The 25,305-nt window shown below is 44.7% G+C and overlaps 1 protein-coding gene across 1 annotated transcript in view; it reads right to left on the reverse strand.

The window, feature by feature from the left end:
• Positions 1-25,305, reverse strand: part of CDHR1 (cadherin related family member 1) — a 563,177-nt gene that overhangs the window by 36,877 nt on the left and 500,995 nt on the right. Inside the window, exon 15 of the mRNA XM_078641125.1 lies at positions 4,215-4,443. Within this exon, the coding sequence (XP_078497251.1) occupies positions 4,215-4,443 (229 nt within the window). The remainder of the gene's footprint in view (positions 1-4,214; positions 4,444-25,305) is intronic.

Genomic DNA, 25,305 nt, shown 5'->3' on the forward strand with positions numbered 1-25,305 from the left:
CTATTACCAACTTTTGGAGATATTCGCGCTAAGTGTGAATATCTCCAAAAGCTAACACCTGCCCTGAGCAGTTCTTAGCCATGTTATCCAATGGGAGGTGGATAACATGGCTAAGAGCATTAGCTCGGTAATGCAGGAATATCGCGGACTTTTCAGCGATATTCATGCATTGCGGCCGTTTTTTATCGCATTTGCGATAAACCTTGGTAATACCAAGGTTTATCTGGAATAAAAATTGCCGCAGCTCAGCTGTAAATTTTTGTCTCTAACCAAGCAATAGTGATAATTATCGCTATTGCTTGGTAATATGCCCCCATGTTTTTTTGTAAACTTTATTCTGGCCCGAGACGTACTTTTTACCATTATTAAGATTCTTAAATATTAGAAAGTGCCAACCTGCGCTAGGCCATCTACTTCTCTTAAATTATTAATTTACTTGCTTAATGATTTGTAGGTATATTTCCTTTGCAGTTCGGCTTCGTAAAATTGTAAACAAATTATTCCTGTGTATTGATTTTGTCAAAGATGAATTTTATTATATATATTTATGTAATTCAAATGTTTGTTATTGCTCTTTTATGGCTAAATTGGCCGAATTTAAGATCTTTGACTGACTGACTGACTACCACAAATGCTGAAATGTTAATGAAAGATATGTGATTAAATTCACAAGCCAAGATGAATCAATGTTTTTGACCTTGATTCCAAATAGGAGGGTTAAAAAATTACAGCTAGATATTGCTTGTGTTCAGACTTTTGGGAGGTTGGCATTTTCCTGCCCAAACCAACTGTTACTTTCTGTATGTGTCCTGGGTCACATGACTATGATTGACTCTGCTATTGTGGGTTTTGTATTACTTCTAGAAAGGGAGACAAAGCAAGCCCAGGTGTGAGGGGAGAGGATCTTCCTTACAAGATGGCTGAGAAGGAGCTGACCCCTGCCCTAATTACACTTTAAAGGGCCCTGCCTGCTTTACACACAAAGGAACCTGACACTAGGCCTGCCCTTGCTTTCATCACCCTTGTCAGTTAAGAGCCAGGACCAGGGGAAGGGGGAGAATAGACCAGAACCAGTGTTGGGGGTAGGTCATGGAATTGCTCCACACAAAGGCTGGCACCAGTTGTGAATGTGGGACGTTCAGAACCTCTAAACAGAACACTTTTGGACCTGTGGAAGATTCAGAAGAAGGACTGTCCTGCTGTCTGAGGAAGAGGGGCTGTCCTGCTGACTGAAGAAGGAATATTGGACATGCTTTCCTTTAACCCACGCTATCCAGAGTGACTCCAAGGGTCAGTTGGCTGACCTCTTTGGTGAACTACAGGGACACAAGATTCCAGAAGTCTGCCCTGCAATTGCGCAGCTAACCATCACCAAATGGACTTGCCTGGACCTGCCTACACCCTGCAGCTGGCCTCTTCTGGAGTGAGTTCTGATCCCCAATAGGGGATCCCAAGGTGCTGGACCATTGGCTGCAATCAGTGAGAACTGCTTCTGAAGAAACGTTTTGGGTTCCTCATGACCTCAAAGTGATCACTTTATGCTAAGAATCTAACACCTGCAATGACCACCAGCGCAAAGCTCCATCAAAATCTGCTCTTTAATCCTACAATGATCGTCCGTAACAACCCGCAACATGAGGCTAGCACTTTGTGTTGACAGTGACCGGCCATAATGATGAAGCAGCGTAAAGCTCTAGTGACAACTGGCTCTTCATGCTACAGCATTGATCATCAATGATGCTTGAACTACTCCTCGTGACAACCGTCTCTTCTTTGCTGTCCCGCCAACACAAACACCACCCTTTGCGCTAGACTTAGGATTGTATCTCTTCAGCAGGACTAACCTGTTCCCTGCATATGATATGTACTCCATCACAGTCGGCCCGAATTTGTGACTTCCACCTGGTCAGGAGCAACCAGATAACTGCGAGTGGCGCTTTGTGCTTCTTGATGCTATTTTTATCTAATTTAACAACTCATATCTCTGGTAGTGTTTACAGCCTGAACTATAAAGAAGGGGTTGTTCTGTGACAAGTTGAACTACTCAATTAATGAGACTTTGGCGTTGTGTAATACATCACTAGTTAGGACTTATGGTTCACTTTTGAATGTAAGAGTACAAACTCTTTCTAACAAAGTTTTTTGATTTCCGCTATGTCGTATTGAATATATTAATCCCAGAATGCACTTCGGAAAAGATGGCAAGAGAGCTTAAGTTTTTATAGTTCAAAATTATTTAAGTGCAGAAACTGATGAGTTGTTTTTGGTTCCATCTTTGCAAGTCAATATATACATTAGGGGCATATTCATGACAATAATGGCGCAGGGCAGCGCAGCCCTGTGTCACTGGGAAAGTGCAGGAATGTGCCGTATTTATGCAATAAGATGCATTCCTGTCCTTTCCCCTTGCAGTGCACTGTCTCAAAAGCCTAGCACCAACGCAGGCACTTTTGCAGCATGGTACAAGGGTGCCTCTGTTGCATGCAGGATTGTATTTGTGCAAGAAGGGGAATCTTCCTCCACAAAACAATCCTTAGATGCTTTTTCCTCTTTTTTCTGTAGTACATGTAGAAAGAGGAAAAAACAATAGATATTAGGATATTTCTCAACGTAAGATTTCGACACATGGGCAGATTTACAAGTCCTGGTAAGCTTTGTGAAAGCATCAATAACGATGGAAGTTGCATGGAAACACCCTCTGCAATGCCATTGGAATGCCTACTTTGGGCAAAGCAGGGATTTACACTGCTTTGCCTCACTCAACACTTTTTAAGTCATTCAAGGCATGCAAAGTGGCTTTGCGTGGCTTCATAAATCTGACTTAGAGGCTTGCATCACGCATGTACCACTTGGTGTGGTGCAAAAGTGATGCAAGAATCTCATAAATATGCCCCTAAGGGAATTCTTTTGCAGGTGCTCACAATGACGTAAATTGGACAATAGTAAATTGTTCAGGTGGCACACACTCCAAAAGTGTAACGTTAAGGACAACTATGACAATCTGAATGTTCTCTCTAAATCATTGCTGAGGTCACTTTTCTCCCAGGTGATATATTTTGATGAAACCATGTTTACTTAAGTTACATATGTGAACATGGCAAATATTGATCAATGTCTGTAAAGTGTAGTTTTGTTTTTCTGCAACAGCCAGCCTTAATCTCCTCTATGCTACCCAAATTTGGGGCAAGCACTGGCAAAGCCAATAGTTCTGCATTGAATATGCTGCTATGCACAAATGCTATTCTAATGCGTTCACTCATTAAAGGCAGACCTATTGGCTTTCAGCAGATGGAAATGTGCACAGAAATGTAAAAGTATATGCCAAGCGGATTCCCACACCCGGTAAACCTCCTAAGGATACGGGCCATCCCCTATATATAGACTCCATATGCCATTTTCTTTGTCCAGGGATGACTATTCAGCAGTGGCGGATTGCAGAGGGAGTGCTGCGGACGGTGGGGCAAGGCGGAAGATGGCCAAGGGTGGGGGGTAGTGGAGTCGGACGTACGACAGCCAGGAGTAAAGTAAGTAAATAAATAAATAAAACTATTTGCCTTGCACTCGCTGCATCGTCAACTCGGCGATGTAGCGAGTGCAAGATAAATAGTTTAATTTAGTTATTTACTTACTTTACTCCTGGCCTTCGTACGTCTGACTCCACTACACCCCCACCATGACCCTCCCCCACCCCGCCCGCAGTACCCCCTCTGTGAGACACCACTGCTATTTAGAGACCAGAAATGTCGAATCAAAACTTGAACCCACATTCATAAAAACAGAAAAAAGAACTTCACCTACAGATAAGTACTAATAAAATAATTGTTTGATTTAGAGGTGGATTTGTATTTTCAGACAATCTTGAGATTAAGATCTTTTAACTAATGCAACCTATTTTATATTTGCTGTTTGCTGTTGAATCACCAACAGTTTTATTTTGTATTAGTAACATTTCTTATTCCAGCCTGATAGAGAATGGAGAGACAATGTACTGAGCTTGGCATAAGTCATGCCTTGCTATAAATGTATTTTATAAAATAGTAAAAGTCTAGTGGACTTGCCTTGATTCATTACTTTTTCTACTTTACCCCTAACCTGGTTGTTTACTGCTAATTATTGTGGCATTCTTGAACGATCCCAAAGTTAAAATGAATGTTAAGCAAGTACATAACATTTTGCAGATGGTCAAAAAAAGATTGTTTCCTAGCAAGGCTTACCTCTATTCTGACAGGTGAACCAATGATGAGGGTCTTCTCCTGGATGTTCTCAATGAACTCTGGGTAGTGGTCATTGACATCTAGGACAGTTACAAATACCTCGGCCAAACTGTGCTTTCCTTCTGCATCCTCGGCCTTTACATAGAAGTTGTACTTGCAGCTGATTTCTGCATCTAACGTAGCCCAAGGTTGTGTGTAGATAATTCCAGTTGATGGGTGAATGAGAAATCTACAATGTCAATACAAGACACATCGGAAAAAATCAGCGGTCATTAGTATGTTGAATTCTGCTAGTATTAAATATAAATTGGAAGTCATTTAGAGTTTGACTAGATCAGGGAATTGCAATAAATCAGTGATGCACCTGCTCAACAAATACTGTGGTCCACTCCCAATTATTTAGAAGATGGGGAACTGCCAGTATTTTCTCAGACAACTCATAGTTAGCTGTGCTGTCAGAAACTTATTTTCCACTGCCCATCAGCCACAGTAATTTGATACCAATTTAAAGCACGTCTTCCCACACACATTTCTGCTGCTATGGTCCACCATGTGAAGTATGACTGACCTAGGCAGAAAATACAATAATGGATTCCACACATGGGAAAAATCCAATTTTTGTAGTTCAGAAACAAACCCCCACTTTGCAGGTTTGTTACTGAACTACAAAAAGGCCAGTGGCCTGTCATGACATGGTGGACATTAGACATTACCCTACATAGCTAGCAGGTGGCCCTCCCAGGTGCATCTCTGCTGACCCTCGAGATGGCCAGCTGTCTGCCTGCCCTGAATGTGCTCCATAGGGTTACTGTTCATCACAGTTGTGCATTTGCTTTATTTTTCTACTAGTGCATGTGGTCACTTTTGAGGTAATTTAAGTCTCCCTGAAGTAATGGAAGCTGATAAGAAGGAGTTCATGGAACAATAAAACTGTCTATTATTCAGCCAAGTGTACAAACATTTAAGTTAGAGAAAAACCTTGCCCACATTTAACTCTCATGTCGACCATTCCTGAACAGAAGCATATGTCTATCCCCATATTTTACCTTACTTTCCCATACTGACTGACATGGTGTTTTTTACTGTGCGGAAGAATCCCATCATGAGTCCCTTGGCAGGTGTGCCAATTATCAGTTGCTCACTAACAGAGCTGGGTTGAATGATTGGGATACACTGCAAACTCCCCCTGACTGGTCCATGAAATGTTGAATGGTTTGTGGCAGCTGAATAATAGTCTTGAGGTGCAGGCCATTTTACCTGCACCCCGGTGGAGAAGGGCCTTACCAGCTCCACTTGTGTAAATCTTTTGTGACTGGGATTGCAGCTTACCCTCAGTGTAAGTGTTTTTTTTAACATGCATGCCAACTTTTTGGAACACCTAAGAAAAAGGTTTATAGATAACCAGGAGAACATTTCCAAGTTGGCTTTCATTGAAGTAGAGAAAAGTAAACAGCACCTGTTTCTGTCTTAAATGATTTGAATTCTCCCATCTAAATCATGAGTGTTGGCCAGTATGTGTATAAGTAGTGTGTGAGTACATAAGATATGGAGAATCCTTGGTTTCTCCTGTGTTGCTCTACCCGCTCCATGCACAAAACAATGTAAAGCCAAGTATATGTGTCTGGTTGGAAATTATATAAACTTTTTTGAAGCATGGAATAGCCTTTCTGTTTCAATTTCTTGGACCAACAAAGTTCATGCACAACCGCCTGTGGCCTTAATGATGCAAAGACTGAACAAAAGACCATGGACAAGTGCATGGTCAAAGCTTCGTGCCTACACAAAGAGAAGGGCTGCCTGTCCATCCCTCACAAACTTTGTTCTGTAGCCAGGGTTCAGCAACGAACCCTGTTTAAATTGTTGGGATCTGAAATCTACGTCAGAACCAAAAGCAAGGATTATATTTTTCTCTCTCAGCTTTATTAAAATAGCAGCCTTCATTTAACAAAACTATTTATCTTTCCAACTTTTCATTTAAAGGTGAAAGAACTTACAGTCACATGAGACACTGGGAACACATTTCAAAACAAGGCCAATCATAACACATCTATAGTCCTTAGATAAGGCAATCAGGGTCCCGCTGAGCCTATAACAGTCCTCTCTTGGCTCAGATCTCCCTCTTTCTTCACTGCCGCAGCCTCAGATAAGTCACCCTTTTCTCTAACTGCAATGTGTTTTGACGCCAATGTTATCTCATTGCCACGTTGTGTTTTGATCGCGCATTGCGCTGATCATTTCCCAGCCACAGGAGCGTTTCGCCCGTTCCTCCGGTAATAAATTGGTGCTTCTTTGCGAACTCTTACACCTGTGGCTCGGCCTACGCTACTCTTGATTCCTGTCAATTTCAAAGCTGACAGGATCACGCTTGTGCTGTACCGGTGATTCCATGCCTGGAGATTGACACCCCGTGTATAACAGGGTCTGTATTGATAAACACTGCGGCATTTCTGCGCCTAGACATCCGAGTAAGGGTCTGCATTGCCTGATTGCATGAATACCCCCCCACGCCCCCAGGTCTTTATTAGTTTTTTTTGGGTGATCTGCAAGATCACTTCAGGGAACACTTTCCCAAGCTCCATACACCTCCTATTCTTTGGTATCAAGGGGGAAGTATTCCCAGGGTGCAGAACCAATTTACAGTGCAGCTTTGCCCACACAGAATTGCTTGACTGTCGCCCCAGCCCCTCAACTGAGGCTTCTGGTCTGTCCATATCCCCTGCCTGCGGGGTGGGCTGAAAATAGTGTTGGGCCGGAAATGTCATTAAAACACCTGAATACTACAGCCACTGGTCTGCCCATATCCGCTGTCATTGGTGTTTTGGATTTAGCCTTGACCAGAAAATATGTAAATAATTCTCAGTTTCTTACTTACACCCATAGAGGCTTCAGGGGATGGGTATGAGGACCTATTATCTTACCTCCCTTGGGATGACGAGTTCTACCAGGCGGTGGATGCCTCTATCTAACATGTGGTGGATGCAGCTATGGGCCCGATAGAGAAGCGCATCTCTCAATTGATTGCGCATGAGTGTGCCAAAATGCCACAGGATGCGACAGCAGCATCTGACCCAACCCTGGCCCTTCCCGTCCCCGTGGAAGCTGACCCAGGACTGGCGAAGCACCCACGGGGGAAGGGTGTTGACGGGATGCCTTTATGGCACAGAGTCTTCCTGCTTTGCCCCCTCCCATCCCAGAGCCCCCACAGGAAACGCCAAACACGCTGTCCCCGCAGTTGCAGGACGATGACCCATCACATGACCAGGCGGGTCCCTCTAGGCCCTGGCATCTATCTCCCCCAGCCAGTGGGGTAGGGATGGGGGCGATACAGTCAGACATTTTAGACCCAGATCAAGTCCGGCACCCTTGATCAGCAGAGTGGATTCCGTGCAACAGGGTGGCGCAATATGTGGCTAATCGGCTACGAAGACCTCTCAAGAAAGAGGCACACAGCTACCTAAGGGCTGAGTGTCCCAGGCCCGCGTTGGACAGTAAAGTAGCCAAAACCCTTGAAATTGACCCCATGATGGCCACATTCTTGGCAAAATTTATTAAGGATCCTAAAAAAGGTATTGACAGGTTATGGAGAGCTTGCGAGGACAAGCTCTTGGACTCTGTAGGTCCTTTGGCCAAGATCCTGGATATGGCAGAGGACGCCAAGTTCTCAGGTGCCCTGATTTTCCCGGATACTCTGTCCGGCTAGGCACAGAGGGCAGTTATCTTTTTGGGTACCGCCAACTGTTCACTCTCTACAGAGCGCAGACGATCATTATTGATCAAAGTGGACCAGAAACTAAGAGATCTGGCACTCTCAGAGCCCGGGGGCTGTTGCGTAGGGGGGACTCTTCGGAGATCCTTTCATAAAGGAACTCGGGAATATCGCAAATACGTTCACTTCCCTTGACAAAGCCTGAACTTCCATTAAAAAGGTGTTTTCCTTGCGGGTTTTCCATGGGGCCGGCCATGAAAGAGGCCCCTCGGCTTGTCGTTTAGCATCCCAACTCTTTCCTAGAGGGCAAGGCTCCAGGCGAGGCTATGGTTACCATGACCAATCACACTTTGCAGACTTCTACCCCACCAAGGATCAGCAAAGTCATGGCCGTGGTTCCAGAGGATAAGCCAACAGCACTAATCCCAGTGAGTGTTCTTTCCTCATCAGGGGTTCAGGTGAGAGCATGGCTGGCAGGCGTTCACCCTGCATGGCAATCATTAACGGGCAACGCTTGGGTCCTTCAAATGATCCAGGGTTTCCAAATTGAATTCTATGGTACCCCTCTTCATGTGGCCAGACCATGCCCAATACACATCTCTATGGCGAATGCTGACTTGATAGACGTGGAGGTCCTTTCCTTGTTGACCAATAGAGCAATTCGGCAAACAATTTATCCCCACGGATTTGTCAGCAACATATTTATGGTGGACAAAGCCGATTGGGGGTGACTCCCGGTCATTAAATCTATGGTAGTTCAATGAGGTGCTGGTATACTAGCATTTCACAATGGAGGGGATTCACCTCCTGTGGGATGCCCTGTGACCATCAGATTGGATGGTGCGCCTCGACCACAAGGACGCATATCTGGTGATTCCAATTTTACCTCCACACTGGCGTTTCCTGCAATTTGTTTGGCGCCAGCAGGCCTTCGAGTTTTCAAGCCTTCCCTTTGGACTGTCATCCGCTCTGTGGTGCTTCACCAAGGTCCTCAAGCCAGTGGTGGAACACCTTCGAGATCAGGGCAACCGGATCTTTGCCTACCTGGAAGACAGTGCTCCTCATGGCTCCTCATGGCTCAGGGTCCTCTCCAGCTATCGCTCCACTAACATACTGCGGTAAGCCTCTAGAAAGTATGGGTTTTGTGATAAACAAGGGGAAATCCCTCTTGGTCCCTTCACAGATGGCAACTTTCCTGGGGATCATAATCAATTCCACACTTTCGAGCGCAAGGCATCCGGATCTTTGTCTACCAGGAAGACATGCTCCTCATGGCCCAGTGTCCTCTCCAGCTGTCGCTCCACTTACATACTGCGTTAAGCCTCCAGAAAGTTTGGGTTTTGTGATAAACAAGGGGAAATCCCTCTAGGTCCCTTCACAGATGGCAACCTTCCTCGGGTTCACAAACAATTCTACATCCCCCACTCTCAGCTTACCTACCCGCAAAATCACAAAGATTCAACATGAATTGAGATGCACTCTGGCAAAGCAGAGCACTTCCTTATGCCAAATTGCCTGGCTAGTGGAACTCCTGTCCTCATTCAAGGCCATTTTACCAGGCCCTTTAGTTACTGGGCTCTACAGTGGCTTAAGGCAGTGCACCTTCGCAAAGGCCTGACTTACGCCCAAATGGTTGCCTCACAGACGTGGTACGGATGGAGATTTTATGGTGGGTTTCTGAGGGCTTCTGGCAATATTCCCTGGACCATCACGTTTCAGTGACAGCAGAATACCTTCCGGGCAGGAGCAAGCAAGTGACAGACTAGTACTCTATGCATATAAGGGATTCCAGCCTTTGGAAAATAGACCCTCAGGTGTTTGCGCAATAGGAAGAGAGATGGGGCCCATTTTCAGTGGACCTGTTTGCATCTCGGTTGGACCATCATCAATTACCCCGGTTCTTCAGTTGGAGGCCGGACCCTCTGGCAGTTGCAATGGATGCATTCCTACAGGACTGGACCCTGGAGAACGGGGTATGCTTTTCCCCCTCCGCGATGATCACTCGTATCTCTGCCCAGATCAGGTGGCAGCAAGCAGAAGTGGTTGTGATCACACCGACCAGGAGGTCCCAAATCTGGTTTCCAGTTTTACTGGATTTTTCTTGGGATTCTCTAATCCAACTCCCCTGGTTTCCTCACCTCCTTCTAAATCCGGACCGAGTTCTCCATCATCTAGTGCTGGGAGGTTCCTTGTCTCTCATGACTTGGAGGATTACAGGCGACGATGGTCAGTCCCAGGCCTTTCCCATCAGGGTAAGGAACTCCTTTCCAAAGCCTGGGTGGACAGTACCGTCAAGAGATACAAGTCCTCTTGGACCCGATGGACACGTTGGTGTATGCAACAGAGTGTGGATCCTGTGATCGCGGATGTTATTCATGTCTTGAATATTCTAGAGGAATTGGTCATGAACGTTTTAGCATACTGCTCCATCAACACCTTTGGCGGGGCATACCCCGATGGAGGGAGCCCTGATAGGAGACCATCCATTTGTATGCAGACTTTTGTGATACAAAAGGAGACTTTGTGAGGTATCAGATTGTCTCTTCCACCTTCACCGAGATCCTCAATGCTTTTGGACGATAATCAGTTCCTCAACCTGTTTCTTTCATGGCAATCAAACAGATTCCTGTCTCTGTTGCCATTTTAGACTCAGGTTGTATCCCCAAATCTTGGAGAGGGGCTATAATTAGACCCTTACATAAAAAGGGTGATAGGAAGGATCCAAGGAACTATACATGAATCAATTTATTGGACATTGGAGAAAAGGTATTCTCAAAAATTATCCTTGGTAGACTAAAGGAATGGGTGGAGCGGCGGTCGATAGTCCCAATAGAGCAGGGAGGCTTTAAGGAAGGACATTCTACTATCGATCACTGCTTTGCACAATGGGCTGTGGAGCTGCAGGGCATGGTGTATTGCTGCTTCGTGGTCTTTCACACAGCTTTTGACTTGGTGGATAGGGAGTGTTAGTGGGAGGCCATGAGAAACTAGGAGGTTCCTGCTGATCTCTTGTTGGTAATTCAGGAGCTGCACAGCCAAAACTGGGCGCAGGTAATTAAAGATACATCTGGCGGCCTAACACCTGAAATACCGATAAATAATGGACTGAGGCAAGGTTGTGTTTTGGCCCTGCTTCTTTTTGCCATATTCCTAGCAGATTTGCCCCTTATCTTGGGGTCCGCCAGAGGCGCAAGCCCAAAAGTAAATGGAAGACATTTGTCCTGTTTGCTGTATGCCGACGATTTTGTAAAATTGGACCAAACCGAGGTGGGTCTGCAAAGAAAGCTGAATATATTTAGCGAATACTGCACGGCAAAACAACTTACAGTAAACATGGAGAAAACAAAAATGTTGTGCTTCGGGAAGAGGAATATGAAGTTCAATTGGTACTTGGGCCAAACCAAACTAGATATTGTAAAAATACCTTGGAATATGGTTTACAAATTCTTTGAAGTGGGGCATGCACTTGGAGGCACAGAAAATAATAGCACATCTAGCGGTATGTGGGCTGAAAAGATTCAATCATAGGTATGGTGATATGTCCCATAAACCACTACTGACAGCCTATAAAGCAATGATTCCCCCGCAACTCCAATATGATTCAGAAGTTTTTTGTGTTGATGGTAAAAGCTCCTAGGATAAAGATGAAGGGAAATGCTTAAAATCTTTACTGTCCCGCCCTAGCTCGGCAATGGTCCAGGCAATTAGGTTGGAATTAGGCCTGACTGCGTGGAATGTTCAGGCGCAATTAAGTCTACTCAGATTCTGGAATCGGTTGGGTCTTGGGGAGGTCACAAAGGTGTCTCAATGGTGCATGAAAGAAATTCAATCTAGTGAGTTAAAGTGGGCTAAAGCCACAAGAAGTAAACTCCAGACCATTTGTGACCACCTGAATGTGAAAATAGATCCGAAGACATTGCAAATCAATGTAACAAAGAGAGTACTTAAAATGCAGGGAAAAGAATTGTCTAGAGCAATAGACAGAGAGCATCTGAATAAGAAAGACTCTGTAAAATTTATGAGTAACAGCTGGGAGAAAGATATAAGCTATCCTTACCTAGACATACTACTGAATCGTTGGTTAAGAATGGAAGTACTTAGGATACGAATCTGTATTAACCCAGTCGTAAAAATTAGTGCAATAAAATCCGTCTTAATGCAACCAGATGGCAAATGTATGTGTAAGATAGATGTAATATTTTACACATTTTATTGGATTGCAGAAAATTTTTACATTTACGTAAATTATTCCTTCGTCTTATTTTTATAAAGTATGATGTAAGGGAGCGTTCACAAGCATGGGAGATTCTTGCTGATATGGAAAATGTAGATATTGCGATAGCCATTGGGAAATATAAGCAGGGTGTTTATAAGTTCCCTGCTTCATTAGAGGCTTAAGAGCAGCTAAGTGTTTTGTAATCTAAAATGAAATTATCTGTTTTAAAATTGCTAGGAATGAAGTTTTAAGGATAACATGATTTTTACTGCTTAAGAATACGACTTTTAATGTGTTGACTCTTTTAAATGAAAATGTATGAGCTGTGGTTTAAAGACCAAATGGTCTAAATAAACTTTATTTTTTAACTGAACTGTCTCGCAAGGAACTTTCCACCAAACTGTCGATGTTGCTATGCTTAGTTTCCTGCAGGAGAATGTCCAATGTCCAGGCCCTTGATATCACAGGTAGGATATTTTCTCCTTCGGGGTAACATTCACAGTTTCTAGGAGAACTAAGTCCAACACCAGGACTATTGAGAACCCAGCCTTTCCAGACTCAATGAAGCTGTGTGTAGTACAGTGCCTAAAGGCATACGAGGAAATGCCAGAGAAGTTTCAGCCTCCGGGCAAACAACAGCTTCTAATCGCTTTAAGAAAGCCCCATACAGTGGTCTCCTCACCCACGATTGCACGGAGGGTGCGATGGTTATGCAGGAGACAGGCATCAATTTGTCCGCCTTTGGGGCGAATTCAGCCAGGGGAGCTATGGCGTCTAATGCGTTTTCTCTGGGAGCCAGATCAGAGGACATTATCAATGCTGCAGACTGGTCCTCAGACTCGACATTTAAACGATTTTACTTCAAGCCGGTGGGGGATATGGCTCATTTGGTGGTGAGCAAGTTTTGAAACAGCATAATGTGCACCTCGGTCCTGACATAGAATGGCAATTGTTCCTAACTCTTGTGTAGGAACGTTTAAATTCTATTAAGGACAGGGAGGCGAGTATTATCCCACCCGGCAAGAAGATTTTTCTCTCTTCAGGGAACCCAGCCTAAGGATTAAGTGCCAGATTTGTTATGATGGTGCATATCTGTAATGTCATACCTTGGAGAAATGTTGATAATATTCTTTGGTATTCACCTCATGGATTAGTCAAGATGCCACACCTCTGTTATTCCCAGGTTCAGATGGTGCTAAACTGGACCAATAAGGAGGTGGCTGAGGACTAACTTGTGCAAAGAAAGAGGGGGATCAGAGCTGAGAGAGGTCTATTACAGGCTCAGCAGGACCCTGTTTTACTACCCTAAGGACTACGGCTGTGTTCTGATTGGCCATGTTTTGAACTGTGCTCCCAGTGTCACATGGGACTATTAGTTTTTTATCTTTAAATGAAAAGTTGGAAAGATAACAGTTTTATTTAATCAAGGCTGCTATGTTAATAAAGCGGAGATAGAAAAGCATAATCCTTACCTCTGTGTCCTCAATAGAATTGAAACTTTCCTATCCGAGAGTTAGGAACAATTTCCATTTATTCTATACATTGAGATTGACAGAGAGGAGAGATGATGCATGGTGTGTGGAAACCCTGCCTCTGTTCAGCTTGAGTCTCCAAGATAACGCTGAACAATAGGTTGTTATGAGGACTTTCAGCCAAAAATGGAGATAGATGCCTGTTGCCTAGTCCACCAGAAGATTCCAATAAGTCTGGTGAGCAAAACTTGTCAGTCCAGTGAATAACATAACATCACAAATACAAGTGGGGCAGAGAGAGAAAAGCGCCATTTGAGCCATTCACCCAGTTTCTCTCCCCATTCAGCTTCACGGAAAAGTATAATGGGGTCCCTTTCCCCAGGTAGTGCTCAAGGTCATGAGTGTGATTGATACTCACCTGCACTGAACCTGTGTCAGTGTTTACTGCCCAGTTTGACTGATCCCTAGAACTGACTTCTGACAGTCATCTGCTCTGACCTGCAATGGCAACCTAGGTCACTTTTCCATATAAAAAAACGACCATCCGGACAAAACAAATGGAATAAAACTCAACTCTAACAGATGTGCCCTCATGAGAAACCAGAGGCTGCACTATGGATTTATCAAATCAGCAGTATCTTTGTCCCTCTCGCACAGAATAGCCAGCATAAGCTTATGATACAGTATACAAGTACACTCTTATTCAACGTAATTATCACAACTGGACTACCATAAGTTATTAAGCTTTTTTATCTTAACCTACATAAAGTCTTAACTCTTTTTCTAAAAATAAATAATACTGTGTGTACATTATATTTATTATGAGTACAGATGCTAGCCAACCCTAAAGCATTCTACACCACAACACACCTTCATTGTTAGGGAATGCCATTTCTGCCTTGCTACCCCTTGAAAGTCTAAGCATACAAAAGAAGTACTTAGTAATTCAGTGAGTTCAAAGTAGAATATAGCTTCTGTGATTTGAGTGACAAAGGCATTTCTTCGCACAAGATTTGAATAATTGTCCTTGAGTTCCACAGGCCCTGGAGAATGGACCTTACTGTCAGGTTCCCAAATGAAAAACAAACTAAAGTGCGGAAGTTAAAAAATATACCCACCAATTTCTTCTGAGGATTCTACATGCTATTAGCGGAAGAAAATATGCCAATATTTTCTTGACTACTTTTTTTTGGGGAGGGGGGAGGGAACACCTGGCCTGCCGTATTGGTGGTCAATATACTCAAAGATAAGATTCATAAAAAGAAAAAACAGAAACTACAGTGATGTTTACTGCTTTTGCGGTGTTTGGAATCTCCAATGCTTAGAAGTAATTAACATCTGTCATGTAAACTGTAAAAATAGGCACCTCATTGTATCCAGAAAATAATATAACAATAGTGTGAGGAAAGTGGTTTATTATATTGAGCACTTATGAGACTTCACCTTGTAATAAACTCACTACCTCTATTGGGTCCAGTCAGATTTATTTGAAAGAAATTAGCTCAACCCTGGGTAGGTGTGGTGCTGAGCAGTCACGCTTCATCAAAAGAACAAGTGTACAGCATTAAGCACCAACACAGTTGAATAAGAAGGAAACAAAACTCAGTTGCAATCCAAGACCAGTTTATAAAAAATTGTTTGTATTTTCATCTTTACAATGACACCCCAACTACATAAATCCACGTGAGCGTTACGCATATATGAATTTTTAGAGGAACAATAAATAAGTGCTTTTTCATTCAATGCAATAAATAATTGTAATGGACTGTGCTCGCGGTCAATCTTTGCAAACTCTGGGAAACTTTCATGAAGTTGCAAGCTATTACTCTGGGCCACTTTGGGCGACCAATTCTAACAGGAAGTGAGTCACAGTGGCCAAAGAGGTATTGGCTCAACAATTACCTCACAGTCAAAGCCGTCTCCAGTTCAGTTCTAGGCTCTATGGCCAAACAGCCTTAGATTATCATGGAGTGGTCCTGAGGCAAGGGATGCAGGATGCTGAAGAGGCTGAAGTATGCTGAGGATGCTGATCCAGTGATATGTCTTCCTGTGGCTAGTCCTCGGTCCACGGTCACGGTGGAGTAATTTTGGCCGCAGGAGTCATTGTCCCTCAAATTCCAGTTTAGTCCATTTGCCACTGGTCTTCTGGTCTCTGTTACAGCAACACCAGTGGTTCTCTTTAACTGGTGGTAACTTCCATCTTTGGCAATCAAACTGCAGTCCAATGACTCTCCCAGATCCAGCAGACTTGGGGGCAACGTTTGAGGGCTAGGTCTCAGTCTCCCAGGTTACACTTCGACAGTCAGTGGCAGTCTGGCATTCTTGACTACCAACTCGCCAAGGCTGGCTTCCTTATCTTTGTGGCCCTGTAGCGGTTACAAAATCACCATATTGACTCTTGGAGTTACCTCTTCTATCTGAGCCTCAGAGGTGACTTTTCCTGACCACCAGATCAGCCCTCTCTTTGTTAGCCCAAGGAGCTCCAATGTCCGGTATTGGTGCAGACTCTGTTCCCTGGGCTCAGGGAACAGCAGAGCACTCCTTCTTCAGCCCACTTTTCAGCACAGATGTAATCTGAGGCCTGGGTGCCCAGGGTGTCATTTTTATACCTAGTCAGTGCCCTCGGGGATGTCACAGCTACTAGTCAATGGGCTACCAGGCCACCTCCAACATAGTGGCAACTTCTTGTGAGGTGTGACATATTGCTATCCCAGAATGCATTATTCTGTCGACTCCCAAGAGGGCAGAACCATTCTATTTGTGTGTGGAGAGCCGTAGCCCACCCCAGAGGTGTGGCTACTTGGCGGCTTCATGCCCATGGAAAAACCGGTATGACAACAGTTTCTCTCTCTCTGTCCTCAACGTCAACCTATCCGCCAGAATAAACAAACAGCCACTCTGGTGCATGTCCACCATTTGTCCTTCACAGGCGGCTACCCCTATGAAGTTCACATTTTGGGCTCACACCTATTTGGCCTCCCTTCCTGAAAGAAGTCACACTTCTCCCAACAACAGGCCCTTTGTGTTCCTTCTTGAGAGTCATTCAGACCTTCCTAAGGAGGCTTTTGCATGCCCAGCAACAGTAAACGGTCACTGGAAAACATTGTACAGAAAAGTGGCTAATTACTAAAAGTGTCACTAGTGTATTAAATTCAACGTAAGCCTCAAGTCTGGTTCAATGCAATGATTCTTTAGATACCTTGAAGTATCATATTTAGTAGTCCCATTTAGATGTGAGTGCAGTGGAATTACCAGTGTGTAACTCTGTACTCGCCAGTAGGACTACTAGCCTTTCTACAGTACAAATAACAAGTTGGGTTTGTCAGAATGAGTAAAATCCCATCTTCTTCGTTTTGAAATACAGCACCTTGCTTTAGAGCTCATTATGCCTTCCTAAGGGGTGACATATATATTAAAAGGAAGGTTTGAGCTTTGCCATTACTTTAAATGTCAAAGTTGAGTTAGCAGTTTAAACTTGCTCTACCAGTCTGCAGTGGCCGGCTAAGACATGCTTTCCTTTGTCACACCTGTGTGCCCAATAATTGCTGCAGTCCATGAGGGACGCTTTAACTTACAGGCCCTGGGTACCCCTGGTGCAAGATACTAGTGATTTATAATTAAGTTAATCTATTCCAATTGAGTGTAATTCAAATAAATATATACTTTCATGGGTCAAAGCAGATGCATTGAGGCCTGGTCAACAGGGCCCAGTTCACCAAAGAGTCATTACACCAGAACCTAATAGCCGAAAAGTAGAGGTTAACCTGCAAAAAGCTATTTCCTCACCAATAACATCATTATACTTTCAGTGCATTTCTGACAGAGTAGTATTAGTGTTTGAGGTATTTGACCATAGATGTCAACTGGGGGCTAATGAATGGCCTTCAAAGCTAAAGAGGTCTAGCCACATTAACCCTTATTCTACCTTGTGCAATACCTGAGTCTCACAGAGTCCCCTCACATGTCTGTAAACCAAGCAGGAATTGAAAGAATGTCTCCCCCATACACACCACACTCTCCTGAAGAAATCAGTGAACAGAAATATCTTACAATTACATTTTTCCAATACTGTAGATAGTTTCATTGTGGCATACTGGCACTTTCATGCCTCTTGGGGTAAACGCTTTCATTCTTATTACAGATTTTGCAGAAGTGGTTCTGGAAAGTACTGTACATCTGAATGTCCTGCCTGCAAACCATTTCTGAGGCTCGCAGCACAATGCAGATTGGTGTAAGAAAGTATGTGTACACTGTTTTATGAATTCTGAGGTTGACCACATGCGATTATACACTATACAGCTATGTACACTACATCCATACACATTCAATAGTGTGTAAAACCTAATGCACACCTTCACATGCAATTTACATAATCACCTATAACCTACACCACTACCTCCAGACTGAACCTTACAGTGCCACCGCCAAACTTCAGATTACAACCGACCATACATCAACCTCACCACCTTATATCTATAACAATACCTACACTATTAATGTTATGTCCACCCTCACACCAGCTTGCATTTAGACCACCTTACAGCAGCCTACACCTCAGCTGTGTATTAAACCAAAACCTACACAATACATTCTAGCTATAGCTAACACCATCATTCAAACCGACACCTAAACTTTACTCGATCTCCTAGCCCTTAATATCACCTGTTACCACACCCCAACATGCATCAGATTTCTTATTACACCAAAACCACTACCTCACCCTACATCACCTTTACCCAACACCACCATCTACACCAAATGACAATAATACCATATTTATTTTTCTACTGAATTAGGTAAGGAGGAATATAAAAGCAAAATGTGTTCACAGATATGGCCAAAAAGGGATACTTATTTAATCAAAGAGAGGAACCAGTTGTGAAAAGGAAATTAAGAAAACTGATAGTTAAAAAAAAATTAAGTGGCAAAATCTACTTTTAAAATTCAAATATCAATAATGAATATTCAAATGGAGGGGGCGTGGCTATGAAGCTGATGGGAGAGGATGTGTGAGCACGGAGCTCCACGCCGACAACTCACTAATCCTGTGAATAAGACGAGGTACAGAGCCCCCAAAACCCCTGGGGTGACAGTGTGGGAAGCCGCGAGACTCGGCGACCTACGTGGCAAACCCCACAGCGGCAGGGAACCAGCTGCATGCCTAATATAAAGGGAGCCGGGTCACGACCTAAGATGGTGGCATGGCTGAGAGGCTAGCCGTTCTGGCCGAGGTGGAAGTGAAGAGGGCACTGCTGTCGGGAGATGCCGACGGGACCGACCGCCAGCTGTGCAGGCCCAGAGGATATTTACTGGAGGCGCTGCGGGAGCTCCTGACCTGCGGGCGGTCGGAGCGCGATGGATGAGGAGCCGGAGAGGCGGAGGCGGTGAGGAGCCGGTACTGCGGGTGGGCATGGGACATCTCCCCTGCAATCGGGAGACCCCGCAGTGGAGAGGCGGCGTTGGTTGCGGCGCTGTGCCTTGGCAGGGCAAGGAGCGCTGCAAATTTGTCGGCAGGCACGGGGGTCCCCCCCCTTCCTCTCTTCCCCCTCTGATCTGAAGAGTGGCCGGCGGCCTCGCAGAGGCTTTAAGGTGCGAGAGAGCGGGGCAAGGAATGAGCGGAGCCTGGCAGCTGGACCACAAGAAGGGGTGTGAAGAGCCCATCCTGACTCCCTGGGAACCCCGAGGAAGCATTTTAAAAGCAGAAGAGGCCTGAGGTGAAGCACCAGATGGGAGCTACAGGCCAGTGCAGCAGGCGAATTTGACTAAGAGGGTGTCTGGCTGGGAAGGCATACCTGAAGGACTGAAGAACAGCCCTGCCCATACTGGCTGCAAGGACAGGCTGGAGCTGGGGCAAGAGATAGCTGCCAGCAGCACTGGAGGAGGTTTGGTGCCCACGTGCTGTGCGCACGTATTGATGAGGTGGTAACTGGCGCTCTGAGGCATTGGAGGAGTGTGCCAGGTTGGGAGGTCGCCGAGCACTAGGTGTTAACAGGCCTACCTCACCCCTGTGACTGATTGAAGGACTGGAGGGTCGGAGGAACGGCGGCGACTGGTACCACCCCAGAGGGGGGGATCCGCACGGCTGGAAGGAGCTGGCATTCGAGGGAGGCTGAGCAGAGGTGAAGGGTGAATTTCATCCCTGAAGGAGCTAGGGCCAGGCGCTATTGCCCTGAAGGGGCCGAGGGGAAGTTGGAGGCCTAGTGGGGCAAAGAGACCATGGTGAGCTAGGGATAGTGGTGACCGCGATTGCTGTGGAGTGCCCTGGTGGAAGCCAATAGGGGCACTATTGCCGTGAGGCGGTGGAACTGACTAGAGGAGCGCCCACGTATCTGGTACTCATTGGAGGCTGGGCTGCAAGCCTAGTGGGAGACCTTGTTGCAAGGGCAAAGGGCACGGCGGATCACTGAAATAATATCGACTACCAAAATATCGACTACCCAAATAATCGAGGAAAAAATATCTACAACCAAAATATCGAGTTTGTATGTACAAACAGGTAAGTACAAAAATATCGAGTACAAAATATCGTTTACAAAAATATCGTTGTAAAAAATATCGACTTTACTAAAAACAATGTTTAATTACATTAATATAAAAAATTAATTACTAAAATATAATTAACAATACTTAAAATAACTTTTAATAATTAAATAATTAATGAAAGTAAAAAAATAATATTTTTTAATCATATTTCTTAAAACATATATATATATAGTAACAAAATGTAATTAAATAATAGGCAATATTGTATATGTACCCCAAAAACCCAAAAATGACCCTGAACCCTAAAAATACCCCTTTACCCAAAAACTAAAAACTGACCCTGAACCCTAAAAATACCCCTTTACCCAAAAACTAAAAACTGACCCTGAACCCTAAAAATACCCCTTTACCCAAAAACTAAAAACTGACCCTGAACCCTAAAAATACCCCTTTACCCAAAAACCCAAAACTGACCCTGAACCCTAAAAATACCCCTTTACCCAAAAACCAAAAACTGACCCTGAACCCTAAAAATACCCCTTTACCCACAAACTAAAAACTGACCCTGAACCCTAAAAATACCCCTTTACCCAAAATCTAAAAACTGACCCTGAACCCTAAAAATACCCCTTTACCCAAAAACTAAAAACTGGCCCTGAACCTTAAAAATACCCCTTTACCCAAAAACTAAAAACTGACCCTGAACCCTAAAAATACCCCTTTACCCATAAACTAAAAACTGACCCTGAACCCTAAAAATACCCCTTTAATTTAACATAATTAGCAATTAATCAATTAATTTAAATTAATTACCAATTACATTTTAATTAATTAACAAATATTTTTTAATTAACAATTAATTAAATATTACTACCAATTATTAAATTTACATATTTAATTAATTATAATTAAATTACTTCCCACCCTATTCCCCTATAAACCCACAACCCGCTACAGAAAATACATTATTTTAATTTACATAATTAGCAATTAATCAATTAAATCAAATTCATTACCAATTAAATTTTAAATAATTAACATATATTATTTAATTACCAATGAATTAATTATTACTACCAATTAATAAATTTACATATTTAATTAATTATAATTAAATTACTTCCCACCCTATTCCCCTATAAACCCACAACCCGCTACAGAATAAAATTACACAATAATTTAAAAAAATCATTAATTAAAAATAATTATAAAATAAAATGACACTTTTCACACATATTATAACATAAAAACACTATAAATAATTAAATATTATTTAAAAAACTATATTTTTTACTATCTAGATTATATACTTGGATATTTTCACTGTCTATATTATTTACAGTCGATATTACTTCACTTACCTTAAAAACGATATTTTGGCTGTCGATATTCTGTCTAGTCGATATTTTCTCCAAACGATATTTAAAACTCGATATTCTGTCCAAACGATATTTTGGAGTCGATATTATGTCTGTGCACCGGGCACGGCGGAGCCGGGAAGGAAGCCTGGGCTAGAGCCGGCTGACCAGGCCTATACTCCTGGGACAGAATTGCACCCCTGTCATCCTGCTGGGGAGTGATCCTATTGGAAGGTCAGGCCCACGGTGTGGTACGCTCTGGCCAGGCTTAGAAGATCTCCCGGATGGGGAATGTGTCCCTGGTGGAATGCTAGAGCGGAGTAGATGGGACAGCTTGAAGCATGAACACGCAGGAGGCAGAGGCCGGAAGGAGATGCTGAGTGGCAGGAGCCTGGGAGACAGACGATACTCAAAGCTGGCGAGACCATGGCGAAGCCACGGGGAAAGCAAGTGAGGGCACCGGTTGAACAGGAGGAAGACACGTTCACCATGGAGGTGCGAGAGGGATCGCAACAGCACCCTGAAGGGATGCTCCAACAACAGGTCAATCAAATACTCCAAGCCATAACGGATACTAAGGAAGCCTTACAAAAAGATATTGGACATTTGGGACTAGGGCTACTCCGAGCGGACCATGCAAAATTGTCGCACAGAGTGAAGCAAATGGAAGCAGCCATAGAGGTCCTGGAACGGGCTCAAAAATCGATGGCAGCGCAAAAATCAGACTTTTAAAAAAAACAGGCTATAGACCCTGGAGAGGCGAGCGGAGGATTCAGAAGGGAGGAATCGGAGGAACAACATTCGGGTGGTGGGACTTCCAGAAGGTGTGGAAGTCCCCAACATGGTAGAATATCTGGAGGCATGGCTGAAGGGGACCGTCGCGCCAACGGGACTAACATCCTTCTTCACATTGGAGAGTGCCAACCAAACCATTGGCCCCTGGGAGACCGCCGAGACCAGTGGTGGCCAGGCTACTACACTACAAGGATAGAGACCTACTACTGAACCAGGCCAGGGTGGCTCGACCGTACACAGTAGATAACAGTAAGGTGACATTGTTTCCGGACTACACTCTGGAGGTCCAGTGCCGCAGGGTGTCCTTTGTTACTATCAAAAGGGCACTACGAGATGAAGGTATTCAATATTCGTTGATGTTTCCGGCACGCCTGAAGACAACGGTGGATGGCAAGGCGATTTTTCATGACAGTCCTGAGGAGGCCTGGGACTGGCTGGAGATGTACAAAGCAGGAATCGGGGAGGAGGGGAGGGGCGAGGCTCTCGATCACGTAGACTGCGGCGCAACCGCCACACTGCGACCCAGAAACTAACGATGATGCAAATGGAGCAGGAGTGCACGGCCGCTTTGCAGGCTGTCACGGATATCTCGCGAGAAGAAGGAGAATCGCATCCAGCGGAAACGGAATCGGAAAAGGGGTCCCAGGGAGAGGAAGATGAACAATTGGATGCAGAAAGTCTGAAACTGCCCAATGTGACAGCCGGGACAGCAGACAAGATCGTTGATGGGTGAAGTGGACTCTAGCTGAACATGAACAAAGTGATGGGTGGGTGGAGGGGCTCCTGGGGGGTGGCTGCGCATTTGGATGACTGGCAAATGGCCGTGCAGAGCTACGGAGTAATTGGGGGATGAGGAGTATTCGTCGAGTGGGTCTCGCAGTTGCACAGCCCCGGAAGGGGCTGGCTCAGTACTAAGGGGGTCACGCGGACAAATGGACGACTAGAGGTCCGACTCCTGGGAACCTTCAGGCTTACCTCCCATAAGGTTGTGTGGGTGTAGCTCCTTAGGATCTTGGGGGGTTGTTTGCATAATGGTTTGGATGGGTTCTAATGTTGTAGCGCCTGTTTTGGTGGTAGGGAGTTGGGAATGGGTTGGGTGGGGATTCGGAGAGGTTGTTACCACTGGTGTGCTCTTTGATGTGGGGGCGGTGCGAAGGAGGGACTGCTTGAACAATGGAAACTTTACGTGATTTGAATGTATTACCTGGAATGTGCGAGCGCTTCACACAATGCAAAGGTGGCATAAGGTGCATGCCTTCCTGGCACGCCGAGGAGTACATATAGCACACCTTCAAGAAACACACCTTAACAGGACTGAGGGGGTAGCCTTGGAAAAGAGATGGAGGGGGCAGTTATTTTACACGACCTACTCAGCGTTTGCCAGGGGCGCTCTGGTATGGGTCAGGACGGGTGTTCCTTTTCAGCCAAGACAGCACCTGGTTGACCCAGAGGGAAGATTTGTAGTGGTTATGGGGCAGCTTAATGGAATAGATGTAACTCTGTGCAGTGTGTATGCCCCCAATGTAGATCAAACTTCCTTCTTTGAGAAACTATCTAGGAGCCTAGCGCCATTTTTAATGTTTGCGTCAATACTAGGGGGAGACTTTACCTCAATAACAGACGTGGAGAGAGATAGGTCCCACCCCCCACTATCTGGAGCCCCAGTGCATAGTACTTCAAAGGCAAGAAGAGCATGGCAAACCAATTGGGGTCTGATAGACACGTGGTGTGCCCAGTATCTAGAAGACAGGGACTACTCTTACTATTCTAACCTACATGATTTGCATGTGAGACTGGATGCAATATTATGCACCACTGAGATTCATGCTAAGGTGACGGGGAGCGAATACCTGTCGAGAATGATATCAGACCATAACACACTGCTAGTGCGGATGTGTTGGAGTCGGGAGAGGGCGGCCATCCCGACCTGGCAGCTCAGGCCGGAACCACTGGAAGATCCAGTCTTTAGTGAAGAGCTTGGAAAGGGCGTATTAGAGTAGTTTGAGGAGAACAAAGGGACAGCAACATCGGTGCTGACTCAATGGGATGCGTTTAAGGTTGTAGCAAGGGGTATATGTATTAGCAAGAAGGCAGAAGTATGGAAAACGATCTTGACTGACCTTGAGAAAGCGGAAGGTAAACTGCGGACCGCAGAGAGAGACCGACCTAGAGAGCCGGGACTACAGGCTAAGGTCTCGGAGGCAAGGGAGGCAGTGGCAATCCAGGTGGAGAGGCTACGCTCCTTCGATTACAAGAGTTATAGAGTAAGGATGCACGCGGAGGGGGAAAAATCGAGTGCACTCCTGGCGTGGTTAGCCAACCCGGCTCCCAGGAAAGAGACAATATTGGGCCTGGTAGCCCCCTCAGGGGAGATGGTGAACACGCAAGCGGGGATCAACAGACTGTTCGTAGAGTACTACACTAAGCTATATAGTAGTCAACTGACACAGGGTCCCGATGACATCAGGGAGTATCTGAGGGAGGTGGCACTGCCTAGCCTGAGGAGAGAGCAAGGAGACTTGCTGGGGAGTGATATTACAGAAGGGGAGATAAGGAGCGTGATCAAGCACATGGCCTGGAGCAAGACACCTGGGGTAGACGGTTATCAGGACTCGAGAATACTCCTTCTTAATTTGGCTGCACAGGAACAGAGATGCCTATTCCCCAAACCACCACGAACAACAAACCAGATTTCGATTTGCACGAGTCTCTCAATTGTTATTCCAGGGGGAAGGGGGATAATGGATAAAATAACAAACTGAGAGAGAGATAGAAGAGACTGTCTTGGCTGGCTCCTCTCAACCTGTCCGACCCGCAGACTTTTAGTTATGGCTGGAACCTGTAGGGTAAGAAAACATTAATACCTATTGTGTTCCTACTCTACCTTACTAAATACTGCATTTCTTATTTCTACACCTACCAGTGTACTCCCAAGATTTTGCCTCTCTTCTGTGCTGCTTGTTTAGGGTATGATAACTATTCTATTCCTCTTATTTTCTTCAGGAACTCTGGTCTGTTATCTTCCTAATTGCTCTCTCTTCTTGGTGTGAACACTCCTGTG

Source organism: Lissotriton helveticus, chromosome 5_1 (assembly GCF_964261635.1).
Source record: "Lissotriton helveticus chromosome 5_1, aLisHel1.1, whole genome shotgun sequence".
Lineage (NCBI taxonomy): Eukaryota > Metazoa > Chordata > Amphibia > Caudata > Salamandridae > Lissotriton > Lissotriton helveticus.